Genomic DNA, 20,075 nt, shown 5'->3' with positions numbered 1-20,075 from the left:
TGCTTTGGTTATGTAACTATACTCCTATTATGTTAATGTGTGTGCGCAATTTAAGTAGTAGCTTAAAACCTATACATGCTGAAGTTACTCTACAAGAAGATATGTCAAAGAAATAATCAATCTTCCCATGTTTTCTTCTGCCTGCTACTTCTATAGCTTTTCTTCTTCCTTCCTAATTACAACCCTTAAATAGAATTCGTGCCTCATATCAAATTTACCGAGTATCATAATTCTTCCAAGTGGTAAAGATACCTCAAGACAAATGCTGGGCATAGTAGCTACAGGGCATAAATATGCAAAGAAATAAAAAGCTAACCATTTCAAACAATAAGGCTTCTCTCTCACTTACCAACTTTACATTTCCCTGTATGGCCCTGGAAGATGACTGGTTAGCCAGAGACGGGTAAGATTCCTCAAGGGAGGAACAACCTAAGACAGGCAGTCGCAGGGGGGTCATCAGGTGAGAAATTGGGGATCAACAGAGGTGAGGCTTAGAACCTCACCCCCCCGTTCTGAGAGAAATCTTCTGCATACGTGGATGTTTTATTGCCCTTGTCTAGCTTGGATTAACACATAGTCCACAGGCCCACACCTGATCATCTACGTTTGCTCTCTTACAACACTAAACTTTGTTTTCTACCTTTATCTTGTATCTACCTACCACTTCAGCATTTTATTAAAAATAATAATAATAAAGAGAGAAATGTGGTATCCACATATAAATCAAGTATAAAAACCAAATGAGTATTCATATTGGAACTGTTTATAGTTCATAATGCATGAGCAAAACCGAAAGTTTCTGTGATGACTGCCCTTGTACTGTTCACTATGTAACTTATTCATTATGTAAGAATTTGTTCTCCATGTAAGAACTTGTTTGTTATGCCTCAGAAGATTGGAGACTGACGAAAATTAGGCTTGGGGTGGACTAATGATTGTGCATTCAGCATTGACTCCCCTATACAGAATTTTATTGTCGTTAAGAACCATTTGATCAATAAATATGAGAGATGCCCTCACAAAAAAAAAAAAAAAAAAAGGGGACAGACTTACAATGATAAAATAAATAAGTAACCGGAATGTAATGTATAGCATAAGGAATATAGTCAAGATATTGTAACAGCTTGGTAGGGTGATAGCTGGAACCTAGAATTATGTATATAAATGTTTTATCACTGTGTTGTACACTTGAAACTAATGTAATGTAATACTGTGTGTCAACTACCCTTCAATAAAAAATAATTATCTAAAAAAAAAAAAAAAAAGAAATGTCAGGTTAAAATAAGGAAATGTGATTGTTTTGAAAAATAATAAATTATAGTTGATAAAAAAAATATGATGTAGTTATAATAATTCTCTATTTTGCTAACAGTTTGCTGGGGGTACAATATTAAATGGATAGCTTGGCTCTTCATTTTAATATCTTGCATTGACCATATCATCACTTACTTGGTCTCTGAATATTTTTTATCCCGGTCAATTTCTCCTGCAATAGTGGGAACTGGTAAAAGAGTTCTTCTCACCATTTTTCCCCTAAAAATATGCATTTTGTTTTTCATGACTTCTATGTGACGTTCCATGTCTTGTGAAATAAAACAGGACCAGGACTTATGGTTGTTCCTATTAGAAAGAATTGGCACTAAAATCTAGAGAAAGAGAAACATTTTAAAAGCAGTTAATATATAGACACTGTGCTCTTCCAAAGATTTTCTTGTCATATAAAATCAGTAACAAAACCACTCAATTTCACAAATATCCTGTTATGATATCAAATCTACTAAGAGAGGACAAAATTAGTGGTTTAAACTTCATCCATGAGACAAATTTTTTCAAAGTGGATATACCATGCTACATGTTCATTCATTTGACTATTTACCAAACATCCCAGTAACTCAAACAATGTATGAGATAAGCAAAATCACATCAAGTAAGTAAACTGCTTTCTTAATGAAAACTGAGCACATTAGTAAGTATATTAATGAAAAAAATCTTTTGAATCTCATGGAGGCAAGAGTAAATTAATCTTCTCAAGCCCTGGATGGCATTCCAGTGGACTAAAGTTTGATAGTCAGAAAGATGTTTATTAAATCATTTGGACCTTTTTCAGAACTCCCTCCCCTTTTGTATTCCCAAAGCCCAGTGTTAACTAGTTAATAAAAGTTTGTTGAATTAATGAAGCTGGTCTCTTCTTGCTTTCCTACTCTTTTCCAATATTTTACCTTTTAACATTTTCATTTTTCTTGTATAATCTGTCCTGTTTACTGACATTATACTACAAAATTTCCTTTTGCTAAAATTCTTAGAAAATATTTATTCCATCTTTTTAAAGTTTATCTTGACAATGCAATCTTACAGTAAATGAAAAACAAACTAAAAATTCACTTTTGTTTTCTAATGATATTGATCAAGTCTGTCCAAATTATATTGTTTTTACATTTCCTGCTTAACACTCACTACATGACAAGCTAGGAATAGAGTTTAGTAAGAAATAGTCTCTGCCTTTGATGAGCTCAATGGATTAGGTGCCTCAGTGGAAGAACTGCCATAATTAGGGGCATGGTCATTATGTAATGTGGAACATAGGAGAAAAACCTGGCTCTGGAAGGGAAGACTTGCCAGAAAAGCTGCCACTTAGTTGAAATCTTTAAGATAAAATCTTTAAGTGCAGGCATTCAAGGAACCTCAACACTGACATATAAAATCATTGAGGGGTCCAGAAGTATGGTGCTTCTGGGAAACTGCCAGGCTGGTTTGTCTGGAATTAAAGCTACCACCTCTAAGATGAATGGCTTCAAGAAAGGGAAGGCAGTTCGGAAAGAGCTTTGAAAACTAGAAGAGTTAAGGCTTACTGGGTTGAACATGCATTGACTCACTGGAAAACTGCTTTTTAGATTACATCCTTGTTATCAACATTTGTTTCTAAAAGTCAGGCACCAGAAAAATTTTGGTTTCTAATTTTACCATTTCTAATTTTCTGGTACTATTTCAAGTTTTCACTCAACTTACAAGTCTGTGATTAGGCGAACTTCTTTCAAAATTAAATACTTGTGTCAGAAACTGAAGATAAAACTGTTATGAAATTCTGAGGCACATGCTTTGCAGAGCAATTAGGAAAACTGCTACAATATCTCTATAAACATCAGACCAGAAATAAACCCATGCTTATGGGGTCGAGTCATCTTCAACAAAGGAGGCAAAAATATACAATATGGAAAAGGCAGTGTCTTCAATAAATGATGTTGGGAAAACTGGACAACTACATGCAAAAGAATGAAATCAGACCACTTTTTTACACCACTAACAAAAATAAATTCAAAATAGATTAGACAAATTAAGAACAGGAACCATAAAACTCCTAGAGGAAAACATAGGCAGTAAACTCTTGGACACTGGTATGAGTGGCATTTTTTGGATCTGTCTACTCGGAAAGGACAACAGAAGCAAAAATAACCCCTGGGATGACATCAAACTAAAAGCTTCTGCACAGCAAAGGAAATCACCAATGAAAGGAAAAGGCAAACTACTGAATGGGAGAGAATATTTTCAAATCATGTACTTGATAAGAAGCTAATATCCAAAATATATTTATACGTAAAACTAATACAACTAAATAACAAAAAAAGAATTCAATTAAAAAGTGGGCAGAGGATCTGAACAAACATTTTCCAAACAATACAAAAAGATGACTTACAGGCACATGAAAAGTTGTTCAACATCACTGATCATTAGGGAAATGAAAATCAAAGCCACAGTGAGATATCTTACATCTGTCAGAATGGCCATTATCAAAAAGATAAGCAATAAGTGATGGTGCTAAACCCCCTATGGTAGCCCTGCCTACCATGTCCTCTCAGTGTTGACTTAGACGTCCACCTCCCTGACTAGACTGCTTGCTTTCTGAGGGCAGGTATTGCCAGGTGTGTTCAGTCACTAGCACCAATAGGTATTCAATAAATATTGATTAAATGAACAGGTAACAACCATGAGTCTGGGCTATTTCAAGAGGTTTTCTGGCTTAACCAACTGGACAGATGGAGTTCATATCCACTATTCTGAGGATAACTACAAATATAGCAGGTTGGGGGAAATTAGTTCAGCTTTTGATGTTAGGTCTGAGATGTCTATTACACATTAAGTGGGAATACTGGGAAGGCAGGTAGATCTACAAGTTTGGAATTCAGGTAGAGATCTTGGCTAGAGAGAGTAGTATAGGAATATGTCCTACATCAACATAAACCACTCTTAATCAGCCAACTGTGTGGTCTATAAGACAAGCAAAGATAATCCTTGGAAACTTTGAACCTAAAAACCTATAGCCGTGCCTCAAGTTTCATTCATACAAAATTTAAGTTTTGCTCATAAATAAACCCAAGTGACATAAGTGTAATGTGCTTTGTTTTCCCTTCCCAATACCTATATCCTCAAGCACAATTAAATGAGAATCTTCCGAACTACTTGAACTCCTGAGGTTCTGGATGAGTTATGCCTCCTGTAGATGTACTTATTGACAGCTTACTATCTTAAACATTTGTCAGATCCTGGGACTGAGGTAAATTAAAGACCAGAAGAACTTGAAAAAGTTTGGTACCTTCTGTTTCCAGACAGAGATGCTAGAACAAGAATTTAATGAAAAGCTTGTTCTTGCCTGCCCAAGCCCCAGTTGATAGCAGTCTGGATTCCAATGACCAAAGCCTTTCACATTTCATGTGAAATCCCTGTATCAGATTCAGTTCAATAAAAATTTCTTGACCACCGAGGTGCAAAAGATGGAACACTCTCTTCCTAACGTCTTCCTGAAAACAGCTAAAACCAAGTAAATTCAAAAAGAGGGGAGGAAATCATGGCAGGTTGCTGAAGTTGGGGGTGAGATTTTGGTGTGCATAAAGTGAAGGTTCTTATAGCCAGAATCCTCACCTGAACCTAAACTACTTGATGATGTAATTGGCCTGCTGGTAGGCTACTGCTTCCATGTCCTGGGCAAAAAGCTATTATTGACTGAGTCACTATATAAAGAGCTCTGCCCAGCACTCTGCGCAGAGGCAGAGATGAAGTAGGATTACAGACCTGCAGACTACTGGATGCAAATGTAATTCTAGTGCATGACTTATCGCTTGGAGAACAAGTAATAAATCCTTTCACCCCAAGAATGTTCCATTGTCATTCATTGATTTTACTGAATCCATAGTGAACTTATCCAGGGTTGAAACGCATTGGTAATTCAATTCGTGATGTTGGCAGGATTCATTGTTGACTGAGGAATAGAAGAGCTGCCCTTATGGGAGGGGTGCCTCAGTGGGCTACCCCTATGAATGGGGAGACAGTAGATTGTCCTCCAATGGGTATGTGGTCTGAGGTGGCTTGCCTTCTAGAGGGCTGGGCCCCACCGCAGGACTGGAGGCAGGTGGAGGTGACACCTGAGGCAGTAGGGGTGGTGGCCCTTAGTAGAGCAAGTAGGTTCTTTGAGAACCAGTGTGTCTGTAAGCCAACTGTGGGCTGGCTGCTTCTCATAGTATTAAAAAAGTCTATAGATAGAGAAGTCTATAGAGAAGAACATGCTCCAAAAAGAGACATAAGAAAGGGCAACACAAAAACATGAGCTGTGAACTGCTGTGGATTCACTGAAGAATGAAATGGCATTGATATGAGAGGAGGCACCACAAGAATGCGAGCTGCAAGGTGCTGTTGAGGAGGTAAAACATTTGTTGGTGACTGAAATGGCATCACTACAAGATACTGTGGAAGAGGTAAAGGCCATGAAGTAAAAGGATGGACCCCTGCAAAAAGCATAAGAAGAGGCAGTGTGAGAATGTGAGCTGCGAGGTGCAGTGGAGGAGGTAAAAGATTCCTTACAGAATGAGACAGCAGCACTGCCAGGTGCTCTGAAGAAGGCAAAGGCCATGGAGGAAAAGGACATACTCCCAAGGGAAGCACAGGAAGAGGAGTCACGAGAATGGCAGCTGTGAGGCATTGAGGTGAAGGTAAGAGTTATTGAAGACTGAGCTAGCATTGCTGCAAGGTAGAAAAGGTAAAGAATGTAGCAGAGAAGGCACTTGGGGGAGTGGAGAGAAAGATGCCATCAGCCCTGGAAATGTAGGAGTTGGGGAAAGATGAAAAGGTGGTGCTGGAGGCACCAACCTCTCCTCTGTTAAAAGCATGCCCAGTGGTTGTAAAATAAAGACACAGCAACTGAGGGTTCCTCCAGGAGAGGAGCAGCCCCCTCCCCAAGTCATGCAGCACTCTATGCTCTGCATGTATACTCAGGCTGAGCTGGTGGATTTGGGCTCCTGGTTTAGGCAGAAGTCCTCAGAGTCAATATCAGCTGGGCTCCTGCATCTGTGGGATTTAGGGGTGGATGGAATTGTTCTATCTGGATCAGAGATGGGAAAGCTGGCTTCCCTGACAGTACAGCCCACCTTGAGGCAGCAATTACAAAATGCACATCAGACCCAAGGAAATCACTCCCTCCTCAATTGGCTTATGGCTGCACTTCATGCTGTGTCTCCCAATCAGGGTGATTTACCACCCTCCCCTGTTAGATGGCAAACTATGCTGAGCTCCAACAGGTGTTACAGGAGCTAGGCATGAAAAGTGCCATTTATAGTCCAGAGAAGTATGGCCCAGATGAGGAGCCTTTTACTGCAGGGATGAGAAATGTTGTGTTTCAAATGGCTTCCACATCCCTCTTTGTGCCTCTAGTGGCCATTCTTTCCCCTCACTTAGGACAGCCCATAAGTGAGGTTACCCATGCAGTAGCAGACTGAGGAGAGGCTGAAGCAATGAGAGCATGGAAAGAAATAAGGTCTGCTACTCAAAGAAAGAATTTAGAGGGCCCCATGAAAATTACAAGGACCCAAATGTGGGTTGATTTAATATGGGCAGGAAAAAGACAGATGGAAATTAGATGGGAAGTCAAATAGAATCTTACTGGACTTGTGGCAACAACTGAAACTGGAGCAGCAGTTCCAGCCACAAGAATGAAGAGGCAGAGGCCAGAGATAGAGCCACAAGTCAGGCCTGTGTGTTTGCAAGACTTCCTGCTGAAGAGCAAGCCAACTTCAGTTGAACCCACACAGAAAGATGATTGGGGAACACAGTTTGATTGGGGGTAAGGTCAAGGTACCTGCCCTGAGGGACCAGGGTTGGGGGGTACTGGAGGCCACATGTTGAAATATCTATCCATTGGTCCCCAGTGAACATACAATGTGTCCTGGCTCTGGTGGACACAGGGGCTGAATGTTCACTGATTTATGGTAACCCGGAGCAGTTTCCTTGGACCCCTGCTATTATAGATGGATATGGGGGTAAGGCTATCAGAGTGAAACAAGCCCAAGTCTCTTTAGGACTAGGGTGTCTACCCCAAAATGAGTATACTGTGTATATCTCTCCCACCCCTGAATAGATTTGGGGGATTGATATCCTGCAGGGTCTATGGTTGCAGGCTACTGCAGGTGAGTTCAGACTGAGAATATGTGTGGTGAAGGCAGTTCTGAGGATACATGCTAAGCACCCACCCATAGCTCTGCATGTGTCTCACCTGGTGACTAACACCAAGCAATACAAATTGTCTGGAGGGTATAAAGAAATTGGATAAACCTTTCAGGAACTGGAAAAGGTGGGTATTATAAAGCCCACCCATAGTCCTTTCAATTTCCCAGTGTTGGCCAGTAAAAAAGCCAGATGGCTCCTGGTGTATGACCAGGGATTACAGAGAAATGAATAATATCATACCCCCCATGCATGCTGCTATCCCCTCTGTTGCAGACCTGATGGATACCCTCAGCCATGAACTAGGAACATACCATTAGGTTGTAGATCTTGCTAATGCCTTCTTTTCCATTGACATTGAGCAGGAAAGTCAGGAATGTTTGCCTTCACATGGGAAGGATGGCAATGGACTTTCACTGTCCTCTGACAGGGATACCTCCACAGCCCCACCATCTCTCATGGACTTATAGCCCAGGACTTAACTACGTGGGAGAAACCACCAACAGTGTGGCTGTACCATTATATTGATCATATCATGCTCACATTCGATTCTCTTTCAGATCTAGAAGGTACAGCACCTAGACTGCTGCAACATTTATAGGAGAAAGGATGGGCTGTGAACAGCACCAAGGTTCAGGGACCTGGTTTGTCAGTTAAATTCTCGAGGGTCATTTGGTCCAGTAAGACTAAAGTTATACCAGAAGCAGTCATAGATGAAGTCCAGGCTTTTCCTATCCCTACAACTGTGGCATTGTTACAGGAATTTTTCAGTCTTCTAGGCTACTGGAGAATGTTTATCCTGCACTTAGCACAAATTCTGAAGCTCTTCTACTAGTTGGTATGAAAGGGCATCAGGTGGGACTGGGATGAGACATGTGCATCCGCCTTTACTACAGCAGAGCAGGCAGTCATGGCTGTGCAGACCTTGAGTGTGATAGACCCATTAAGGCCCTGTGAGCTGGATGTTCATGTGACTGAAGGCAGTTATGGCTGGGGCCTCTGGTAATTAATGGCTTGAACAAACTTGCCAACCTATTGGATTCTGGTTGCAACTCTGGAAAGGGGCAGAGGTACGATACACCTTGATAGAAAAACCATTGGCTGCCATGTATCATATCTTGATGGCTACAGAACCCATCACTTGAATAGCCCCCAAAAAGGTAATAAACACCTATCTCCTCATGGGGTGGGTATGAGACTAGACCCAAAAGCCAAGGAGTGGTGTGGCACAAACGCTCACACTGGCCAAGTGGGGTGCTTACCTACAGCAGCATAGTGACCTCCCTAGTAGCCCCTTGAGTAACAAACTCCAATGCTTATTGAGGCCAGTGACATACACTAGTGAAAATCAGGAAGAATTTACTGTAGAACCATTAGTAGCAGAGAGTCCTTATTGGGAGGGAAGAGCCCCTATACTCAAAAGTGCATTGTATACAGATGGCTCCAGCCATGGGCAGCCCCCAAAATGAAGGGCCATATCTTTCTATCTCAAGACTAAGACAATATGGATGGAAGATGATCAATGGGCAGAGTGCGGGCAGTATGGCTCATAATCACCCAAGAGTTCTCCCCAGTAGTTGTCTGTACTGATAGCTGGGCTGTCTATCGGGGCTTGACCCTGTGGCTACCGACATAGTACCATGCCAACTGGTTGGTTGGTCACCAACCCCTTTGGGGGAAAGAATTGTGGCAAGACTTATGGGCTTGTGGTCAGACTAAAACAGTTACAGTATATCATGTAACAGGTCATTTGCCACTGGCATCCCCAGGAAATGATGAAACAGATGAATTGGCTCAGGTACTTTGGCTAAAAGGAAAGCCTGCCTCTGAATGGTTACACCAGAGTTTGTTGCACATGGGGCAAAAGAAATGTGGGCTGTAGCCCTTTGGTGGGGCTTGCCTTTGACCTTTGAAGAAGTCAGCAGAGCCCAGCAGGAGTGCACCCTATACTCTAAAAGGGACTTATACCGAGTTCCACAGTAACATGGGACAATAGCTAAGAGGCCGTTACCCTGCCTCAGGTGGAAGACTATATTGGGCCTCTCCCTGTCAGAATGGTACCAATATGCCATGACATGTGACAGAGCTACTGGACTTCTGGTTGCTTTTCCTATACTTTGTGCATACATACCAACAGATGACCAAAAGAGGCCTGGAGCATCTCTTTGCAGCCTATGCCACAGGTAACTGAGAGTGATCAAGGCACCCACTTTACTGGACATTCACTACAAGAATGGGTGCAATAGTTGGGAATCAAACGGAAGTTTCGTGTGCCATACAATCCTACCATGGCAGGCATGATAAAGAGGTACAATGGTTTGTAAAATCTGACTGAAGTCAGACACTAATAGTCTGTGGGGATGGTCAGTCTGCTTATGGACTGTGCTACAGCTTTTGAACAAGAAACCCAAAAGGGAGCCCTGAGCCATGTAGACATGCTAATAATGCATATTGCTGCCTCCCATATACACTGCAAGTACAAACCAAGGAAGAATCGTTGAAGTCGAGGTTCAGCCACCAGACTATCTTGCTGCCAGCAACAACTGTACTAATTTCTGGAGACTCCATTAAGTGGATGTGGTTTTGGACATTTTCAAACATGGAGTAACTATGGCTGGCCCTTCTGGCACCTTGGGGACAAGGCCTGGAAGCTGGCCTCCTGTGTATTCCTGGAGTAACAGCAGAGTGGTCCCCAAAGATCACAGTAGTATATCCTGGATGGCCAGAAGGTAGCAGCTTCTTACTGGAGAGTTTTAGCATTATGGCCAGTGCATGCACCTCCAGTAGTACTATATATAGACCCCTCAGCAACTCCCATGGGGAGATGGGTAAAGGTATGGTATACTAAACCTGGATGGGACCCCATTCTGCCACAGTCCTATCACAGGACCACTCTCTTGCATGCATCCTACCTGACAGACAAGATTTGCCTATGTTGGTGTGTCTTGCCAATGGGTTTCAGCCCCCCGCAAGTTTGCTATGGATTCAGTGTGACCAAAGGAAATGACAGTAGAATGTTCTTGGGGTGAAAGGGTTATACCCAACTTTATTTCCAGGGTGGCAGGTCAGTCACTAAAATCCTGTTCACTCAGAGCAAGTCTGCATGCAGCAAGCCAGTCTCTGCCTCAGGGCCTCTCTGCCCACACAGCCATGCTCTGGGCCTCTGTCCTCAGTGCTGCCACCACTCCAGCCCCTGCTCTGCTCTCCAGCAGCCTTGCAGCCATGCCAGTGTCGCTCAGAGCACTGGGCGGAGCTCCTTATATAGAGTCAATAGCAATGTATTGCCCACACGTGTGCAGTGAACCAGTCAACCATGGCCAGGTGAGAATCCTGGCCACAGGAACTCTCATTTTATTCACAACCTCCTTTTAAGACGGCAGCAAGAGACTCAGGAAAGCAGATGAGGTGTGGAAGAAGGAGATAGGGAAACCGTTGGTAATAAATAGGTTGGCAATTATTCCTACCTTAAGTACTGGCCTTAGCAGAGTTGCTCTGATTACTGGAATGGTTTACTTACATCTCACCCAGAAGTTCTCAAAGTTAGGGGCACATTAGAATCACCTGGATCACTCTAGACTCTAACACTGCTGCCTGCCTCCCACGCTGACATTCTGACTTAAGCATGAGCATGTTAGCAAGTTCTCCAGGTGGTTCTAATGTTCAGCAAAGCTTGAGAACCACCACTCAGGTTCTAATAAACCTCATCATTTGGTATGTTATTCCTTCAAGCTGGTCCAGGAACAGCATTGTCAGCATCAGGTTGGAAATGCAGAATATTGGCCCCACCTCAGACCTTCTGAAACAGCCTGCCTATATCATAATTCCCATGTGGTTCTAATGCCAATAACATGGGGTTAGAGAACATTTATCTTATTTAAGGCATGAGAAAGAGGAATTTCAAGGCAACCATTTCTAACACTGTTTCATCTTTTCTGACATGAGTGACACTAAGAGACAGGAATATGAAAAACTGGTAATACCCATTTCCCAGTGTAAGTTTGTCTCTCCTCTGCAATGAAGTTGAAAACCTATAGCTAATTGCAAGAGACGATTCAATTTAAGTTGATTTTTATTTACTTCCATTATTTAGGAACAGAGGAAAAGGATGATCCTACAAATTACCACCTGTTGAATATTAGCATCAGTATCAGTTCATTTCAGGAAGTCTAAACGCCATCACACTCCATCCACTGGCTAGAGATTACTGGCTTCCACATTCTTTTTTATAATAGCCAGAGTTGTCTTGAATAATTCCACATGTCACAGAGATAAATTAAAGATTCAAATATATAAAATAGACTAGTACCTCATCTAGGAAAGCAGTTACATGTCCAAGAGCTGAGGCAGGTAACGCCCCAAATAAAACCGCTTGAGAGAAACTATTTACTCCAATGCTTTCAGTAATCTTCTTGACAACATAGACAAGTTTATGTTTTGCATCTCTTGGAATCTGAAACACAAGCAAGATAATTAGTTTCAGTTCACATGTAGTTTCCATACTAACAAGCAGGATTTACTCTAACTTACAGCTGGATTGCCAGCCGAAGAAACAGAACCTGGCATCTTGCCTACCTTTACAAATAAGGTTGTTCCATTGGTTTTCCCCATTCTGAAAAGTGTATACAGTTTTCTTTGTTCTTTTATAATACTAATTTCACAGCATTACTGGTGTGGAAGTATCACCTTTAAAGGTCATGCAATTACATGCAATCTCATTATATACTATAATATTTCATAATTAAAAACAAATATAAGGAACACTTAGGATGTTTCTATCTTAGCAAAGGTTATTATTCTTTTTCAATAATCACTTCTTGTTTGGAAATAAGCCAAATTTCCAACCAAGATATATAAAGACCAGGCATAAGAGTTAATTTGTATTTCTATCAAGTCAAAGAGTATAAGTATTTAATCAAGCTATTCTAATATTTCCATAACCACTGAGTCATTTCTTCAAATATCATAATGATTAACTTGGGTAAAACTAGAGTTGTGTTCTATCTCCCTGTTTACTCAAACTTTTTAAAGCATTAGTTATAATTAGGGAAACAGCAAAACAAAAAAATTAAAAAACCCACTAAACCCTAAAGCGAGCTCCTGTATTCTCTTTCTTCTCTGGGATTCCACTTCCAACTACTATAATGTCCACTGCTAGTGATGGTAACGACACTTCACAAACATTACACTGAGGTATTATACAGCCCTCAATTTTGCTCCAAGTTTTTCACACTTGAAACATGTTAAAGACAAATGCTAACTTGCAGGCAGTAAGTTAACCTTAAAGTGGATGAGCAGTCTAAATGAAGGAGAGGAGAGCGAAAGGAAAGAAGAAAAAGAGGAAAAGAGGGGAAGAGGAAAGAAGGATTGCCTCTATATGCGTAACACCATGTGCACAGATTGCCCGGCGAACTCCTTCTATAAGGACTAAGTATTTTTCCCTTGGGATGAAGTGTGGCTGACAGGCAGTGAGACTGAGCACATGACAAGTTACGTGGGCTCTGCCAAATACATTTTTTTTTTAAGGATTTGTCTGCAGAGTGACCGACCCTAGGGACACTTAAACGGAAGTTATCTGGCAGAGAAACCACCTTGGACCTAACGCCCAGGCAGCTGAAAGAAACGTAGCTTTCCCTGCTTTGGGCGCAGCAAGCTCAAAAGCTGACCTTTTAGAAAACTAACGTCCAGCCGCTTAACTACAGAGTGGAAGCACCTGGAGGATTCTGCGGACTCCAGGGCAGGAACTTCAAAGTTTTTGAAGTGCCAGAATGAGTGCTCCACGGGGCACAAGGAGCCCCGACGGCCTGTCCCGCCCCCAACCGCCCGGTATCCGTTATGCTGGGCGTGCAGCGTGGTCGGGTCCCCTCGCCCGTGGTCCCTTACCTCCCAGGAGGCCGAGAGCCGCCCGGCGGCTATGCTGAACACAAGGCGGGCGGGACTGGGGCCCTCCAGAAACTCCCCCAGGACCTGCCGGTGATCCTCGCTTTCCAAATGCTGGCTCCATTTGTCCGCCGGGAGCCCCAGCATCTGCTCCAGGCGGCCGCCAAGCAAGCGCACCCGCGCGTCCTGGACGAAACTCCGCGCTCTCCGGGCCGCTGCCGCCGCCTCCTCCTCTTCCTCCTCCAGGTTCACCAAGCCTTCCGACTCCAGGCCGGCGCCCGGGGTTAGGGCAGCGGTGGGGACTTCCCGGAGGCCTCCTGCCTCCGGGGCTGCCATCGGGCACGGCCGAGGGGACGCGGGGCTGGCCGGCTCCAGGCGTGCGCCCTGCCCAGCCCCGGGTGGGCGAAGACACCCACTCCGCACACGCGCCCTGGGAGGCGCCCACTTCCTCCCTCGATTGCCGTGAACGCTGCCCCTCGCCCTACACCTGCAGCTATTTATTCGGCAGCCGGCGCTGCGCGCAGTGCGAGCCCAGCGGACCGAGGAGGGGGCCCACGAAGAGCTGCGCGTCCCGTTTCCCGGGGAACGGCGGCCCCGCCCCAGCCCACTGGGGGCGGAGAAGTGCCTTCCTGCTCTCGCGGCCCGGGAGGCGTGTGTCCTCGGCGGATCAGAGCCACTCGGTGGGCGTCCTCCACTGCCCTCCGGCTCTTTGGCTGGACACCTCCCTTAGGCTCCCAGGAGGGACAGCAACAGCTCAGCGCTGATTAACTGCTGTGGTTTAGTGTTTTCTTGTGTCCAGCTCGGTGCTAAATCTTCCACCTCAGTTCATATAATCCATAAAAAGGCGGGGTTCCCAAGGTCAGTTTATTTCATGGGCAAGGGAACTAAGTCAGAAAGTGGGTAAGCAACAAGAAGGTGGAACCCGAATTCAGGCCCAGTGCTGTGGGCCTGTATTCACCTTGCTTAAGTTTGTCCGAATATTACCAGAAAAGAGCCAACCCGGCAATTACACTTCCCAGTTGTGCAAATCCAAGATCTAGGTATTCAAAGTCCTGATTTTCATCCTTACCTACTGGAATGTTAATATGCCCAGTAACACAATGCTTAGCGCTCTTTGTAAACTACAAAGTGTTGTGAAAATATGTAGTAGACCTCTCGTTCCATCTAAGAGGAAAAGGTCAAGGGAGAAAAGTTCCAAATTAAAAAGTCTCCATAATATTGCAATGGGATTTCAATAGGGTCTGTTAAGGACATTTGTTGAGACTATTAAGGGAATTCCAATATCTGAAGTAGCCAGAATTCTGAGGGGGTCCTCGAACTAAACTTTTTCAAGTCTGTCCCCTTTGTTCATATCAAAATAAAAAATTCAACCCCCATCCCTCCCACAGGAGCTATGGAGTGTTGTCTTATATCCATTATACAACTGATTATTGGTAAAAAGGTGTTTTCAGCAAGATTTGGAGCTTCAACAATTATTCTTTTCAGGACATTAATTTTCTCTGATAACCATCTATAAGCTTTTCTACTTGTATGATCAGAATCTTGAATTAACACTGGCTTCCGGAAAGCCATTATAATGACCTCAGGCTGTCAAGGCTGCTTTGTATGGCCCATGGCAATCCTTGGGGCTCCAGTGGCTGGTCTGTAAGTCTGAGAATTGCTGCAAACACCTTAAAATGCTTCTTAGTGTCTTCTCTCACCCTTGTATTCCAGCTTTACATTCCCCTACCTCAAAGAAACGGAAACTCTGTGAATTAAGAGTTGAACTAAATTGAAAGTGAAAACCACTTTCAGATTCAGCAGAAAAAGATTAGGTAATAATGCTAATATTAAAGTACAAATTTTAAAAAGTTGAATATGTAACTCAAAATACAGAATGAAGACATGTTAAAGATTAATTCAACTCATCATTGAGGAAACCAATGAAATGGTGAAGTTGCTTCCAAGGTGAATTTGAGAATGAGATTTCCAGTCTTCAGTGGGGAGACACTGTTGGAATAAGGTTGCTAGAATAGCTACAATACTCCTTAACATCTTCTAGGGCACTATGATTTTAACTTTTGTTTTTTTTAATAATTTGTATTTCAGAAATAATTTACATCTGTAATGAATGAAAATCTATAAATAAAATTACAACTTCATAGAGCTTGCATCTGTAATCAAGAGTAGATAGAGTCAAAAAGTATATTTGCCTAGGTAATTAAGTAATCGTTTGGAGGCCCAGTTAAATGATATTCCAATATGACACTGAAAAGACAGCTGCCTTTCTTTTACCTTATTCCCAATTTTGGGTAATTTTTCTTAGTAACAATAGCCAACATGTATCAAGTACCAACCAATCTAGGGTCAAATACTGTGCTGAGTTCATTTATTTGCTCCACGAGTATTTATTGAATGCCAACTAAGTGCCAGAAACTATTCTAGGTGCTGGAAGTATAAGAGACTAAGTTCCTAGACTCATATTGCTGGTATAAATTAGATTTAAATTGGCTAGACAGGAGCTATGCCAACTGCGTTTGCCTTCCAGTTCTGCAAGGAACTAAATGGGTGATCTTAGCCAGCTACTTACCTTCTAGGTACCTCAGTTTCCTCATCTAAAATAGGAATAATGAAATGGTAGGCCAAATGATTTTTCAGTAAATATTCTCTCCCCCCTTAAAAAGATGAGTACACTTTTCTATTCAATTGCAGTTGTACTTTGCCATATGACTTTTGTCGATGGGATGTTAGCAGACAGACACAAACAGAGGCTTGAAATATCTTTGCAGGGTAGGGTTTCTATTCTAGTGCTTCTGCCATTGTCATGAGAACATCCCCAGCTAGTGTGCTGGTGCAAGGAACTAACTTCTACTCAACTTGTAATTCAGAGGCAACTCCAGCACAACCTTGTCTAGATCGATCTACCCTCAGTCAATCCAAAGATGCAGGAACAATAATAAACAATTGTTTTAATAATAAATAAAAATATTGTTTTAAGCCTTATAATTGTGGTGAGGTTTGTTATGCAGCAACAGCATGACAATAGTCACAGGGTTGCTGTAAGAATTCGGTTTAAATATATGGAAAGCACAAACAGGACGGTGCCTGGCATGTTTGAGCATGATAAAGGGTTTATTATTAGTTAGCGAGTGGAAAACATGAGAAATGTAAGCAAAGATTTCATGTTTATTATGTCAGATGATGGTAAGTTCTAAGAAGAAAAGCAAAGGAGAGTAAAGAGTGGGGAAAGGGTATTAGTATCAGTGTTCAAGAAAGCCTCACTTTTGAGCAGAAATCTAAGTTGAGAGATTTAAGCCATAGATTCTTGGAGAATATTCCAGTCAGGGGAAAGGCCAAATAGACCCACTGAGAGGATGCTTGTTTTTTTGGAGAAACAGCAAGAAGGTCAGTAAAAGGGAGAACAGTAGGAGATGAGGACAAAGAAAAAAACCAGATCATGTAGGGTTATGGTAGTGTGGGTTTTCTTAAAACAAGACGGTGTGACAGAAACTGCTAACTGTTCCCTAGTGTCACCCTTTACTCCTCTAGATAGTAGTATATTCACCCTATTTCAAGTTTTAATGGGACTCATGTTCACCCAGCTGCAAATTTCATTTCCTAGTCTCTCTTATAATAGAAAGTGAAAGTGATGAGGTACAATTCATATGTCAAGTTCTTAAAAAGAATCTGCCAGCCAGCCCTCCATTTCTTATCTTTCCAACTTACTAGCTAGTATGAACGTAGTATGATGAGCCATATTCAATCATGCAAATGACCTGTAAACATAGGATAAGATTCTCAACTTCCCTCATGAAAGAAAAGTACAAATTCAAACTATAGGACAGTACTATCTTTTTACTTATTAGATTTAGGACTTATATCACATTCTTGGCATGGCTAGGGAAACAGGCATTCATATACATCACTGCTGGGAACTGAGAAATGATACAATCCCAGGAAATAAGTCAATTTCTAGAAAATTTACGTATGCATTTGCCATTTGACCCAGCGATCTTTCTTCTAAGAGTCTACACAAAAGGCTAGTTACTACAGTATTATTAAGAGCAGAAGACTGGGAACAACCCAAATGGAGACTGGTTGAATAAACTATGTAATATCCAAACAATGGAGTAATATGCAACTACAAAAAAGAATGAGGAATACGTCTATATACTTCAGTGGAATGACTCCCAAGATACATTTTCAAGTGAAAATGAAAGAAAGAGAAAAATGTATGATTATGTTACCAATTCATCAATGAAATCAGCAAGGATGTACACACACTCACACACACACACACACACACACAGAGTACTATTCATATTAAAATACAAAAATTGCAATGGAAGAATAAGTCAAAAACTTTAGAGTTCACAAATGAGGAAGCGTGGAGAAAATAATGACAGAAGCTAGACTTCTGAAAATATACATCATTTTCTTTTTTTTTTAGATAATTATTTTTTATTGAAGGGTAGTTGACACACAGTATTACATTACATTAGTTTCAGGTGTACAACATAGTGATTCAACATTTACATACATGATAATTCTAGGAACCAGCTATCACCATACCAAGTTGTTACAATATTTTGACTATATTCCTTATGCTATACATTACATCCCGGTTACTTATTTATTTTACAATTGGAAGTGTGTACTTTTTTTGTTTGTTTGTTTGTTTGTGAGGGCATCTCTCATATTTATTGATCAAATGGTTGTTAACAACAATAAAATTCTGTATAGGGGAGTCAATGCTCAATGCACAATCATTAATCCACCCCAAGCCTAATTTTCGTCAGTCTCCAATCTTCTGAGGCATAACAAACAAGTTCTTACATGGAGAACAAATTCTTACATAATGAATAAGTTACATGGTGAACAGTACAAGGGCAGTCATCACAGAAACTTTCGGTTTTGCTCATGCATTATGAACTCTAAACAGTCAGTTCAAATATGAATACTCATTTGGTTTTTATACTTGATTTATATGTGGATACCACATTTCTCTCTTTATTATTATTATTTTTAATAAAATGCTGAAGTGGTAGGTAGATACAAGATATAGGTAGAAAACATAGTTTAGTGTTGTAAAAGAGCAAATGTAGATGATCAGGTGTGTGCCTGTAGACTATGTGTTAATCCAAGCTAGACCAGGGCAATAAAACATCCACGTATGCAGAAGATTTCTCTCAGAACAGGGGGGGTGAGGTTCTAAGCCTCACCTCTGTTGACCCCCAATTTCTCACCTGATGGCCCCCCTGCGACTGTGCCTGTCTGAGGTTGTTCCTCCCTTGAGGAATCTTACCCGTCTCCGGCTAACCAGCTGTCTTCCGGGGCCATACAGGGAAATGTAAAGTTGGTAAGTGAGAGAGAAGCAATATTCTTTGAAAAGGTTAGCTTTTTACTTCTTTGCAGATTTATGCCCTGTAGCTTCTATGCCCAGCACTTGTCTTGAGGTATCTTTACCGCTTGGAAGAATTATGATACTCAGTAATTTTAAATATGAGGCACGAATTCTACTAAAGGGCTGTAATTAGGAAGGAAGAAGAAAAGCTACAGAAGTAGCAGACAGAAGAAAACATGAGAAGATTGATTATTTCTTTGACATAACTTCTTGTAGAGTAACATAAGCATGTATAGGTTTTAAAAAACTAGTTATTAGATTGCATACACACATTAACAGAATAGGAATACAGATACATAACAAAAGCAGACCTACAATTACTGGCCATATCCAGTGAAACCAAGAAAACCAGTTAGGTAACCCAGGCATGTATGAAAACTTATCAATAATATGATGGATATTGTCTAACTGATTTTGAATAGTTTGAGAAAAATCAGACAAATTAAAACAACACATTCCTGGAAACTGTTCACATCCCATATGTTCTTTTAACAGTAAATAGTCTGTAGTTGTAAGATTTTGGAGCGCTACAATTTGCACTTAGGAAACTCCTAATTCTTGATTGAGTTCCAACAGTATTGATCCAGTCAAATTTGTTGTTTTACTGTATGCACAAGCCAGCTTAGATACCTCCTTCTCATTCCCATGGCAAGTCCAGGAACTGGTGGGATGAGTGCATCTACAGCTGTAGCAGTGCGTGGATCTTTGTTGGGGTTTTTTGATGATCATCTTCTGGCATGAGTCTTCCAGAGAGTGCTGATGTTGGAAGTTCTTTTTCATATCGTATCTTAGTTCATTTATGGGGTAGCCCAATTAGGCTTTGATCCTCTATATAAACACAAACAGACCCTTTGTCTACACTTTTATATGCCCTTTATACCCTTGTGTAGAACTCATTGGAGGTCACCACACAGGAACTGCCTTTTTTTTTTTTTTTGGTATCACTAATCTACACTTACATGACGAATATTATGTTTACTAGGCTCTCCCCTATACCAGGTCTCCCCTATAAACCCCTTTACAGTCACTGTCCATCAGCATAGCAAAATGTTGTAGAATCACTACTTGCCTTCTCTGTGTTGTACAGCCCTCCCTTTTCTCCCACCTCCCCATGCATGCTAATCTTAATACCCCCCTTCTTCTCCCCCCCCTTATCCCTCCCTACCCACACCTCCTCCCTAGTCCCTTTCCCTTTGGTACCTGTTAGTCCATTCTTGAGTTCTGTGATTCTGCTGCTGTTTTGTTCCTTCAGTTTTTCCTTTGTTCTTATATTCCACAGATAAGTGAAATCATTTGGTATTTCTCTTTCTCCGCTTGGCTTGTTTCACTG

The 20,075-nt window shown here is 41.5% G+C and overlaps 1 protein-coding gene across 1 annotated transcript in view; it reads right to left on the bottom strand.

The window, feature by feature from the left end:
• The window catches only part of DNAH11 (dynein axonemal heavy chain 11), a 363,375-nt gene extending 349,006 nt beyond the window's left edge, over positions 1-14,369 (bottom strand). The window contains exons 1-3 of the mRNA XM_057504579.1: positions 13,366-14,369; positions 11,792-11,935; positions 1,450-1,646 (exon numbers count right to left, since the gene is read on the bottom strand). Of these exons, the coding sequence (XP_057360562.1) occupies positions 1,450-1,646; positions 11,792-11,935; positions 13,366-13,698 (674 nt within the window). The 5' untranslated portion in view covers positions 13,699-14,369. The remainder of the gene's footprint in view (positions 1-1,449; positions 1,647-11,791; positions 11,936-13,365) is intronic.
• Positions 14,370-20,075: the final 5,706 nt, after the last annotated feature.

Source organism: Manis pentadactyla, chromosome 7 (genome assembly GCF_030020395.1).
Source record: "Manis pentadactyla isolate mManPen7 chromosome 7, mManPen7.hap1, whole genome shotgun sequence".
NCBI lineage: Eukaryota > Metazoa > Chordata > Mammalia > Pholidota > Manidae > Manis > Manis pentadactyla.
This window is presented reverse-complemented; position numbering and strand designations above follow the sequence as displayed.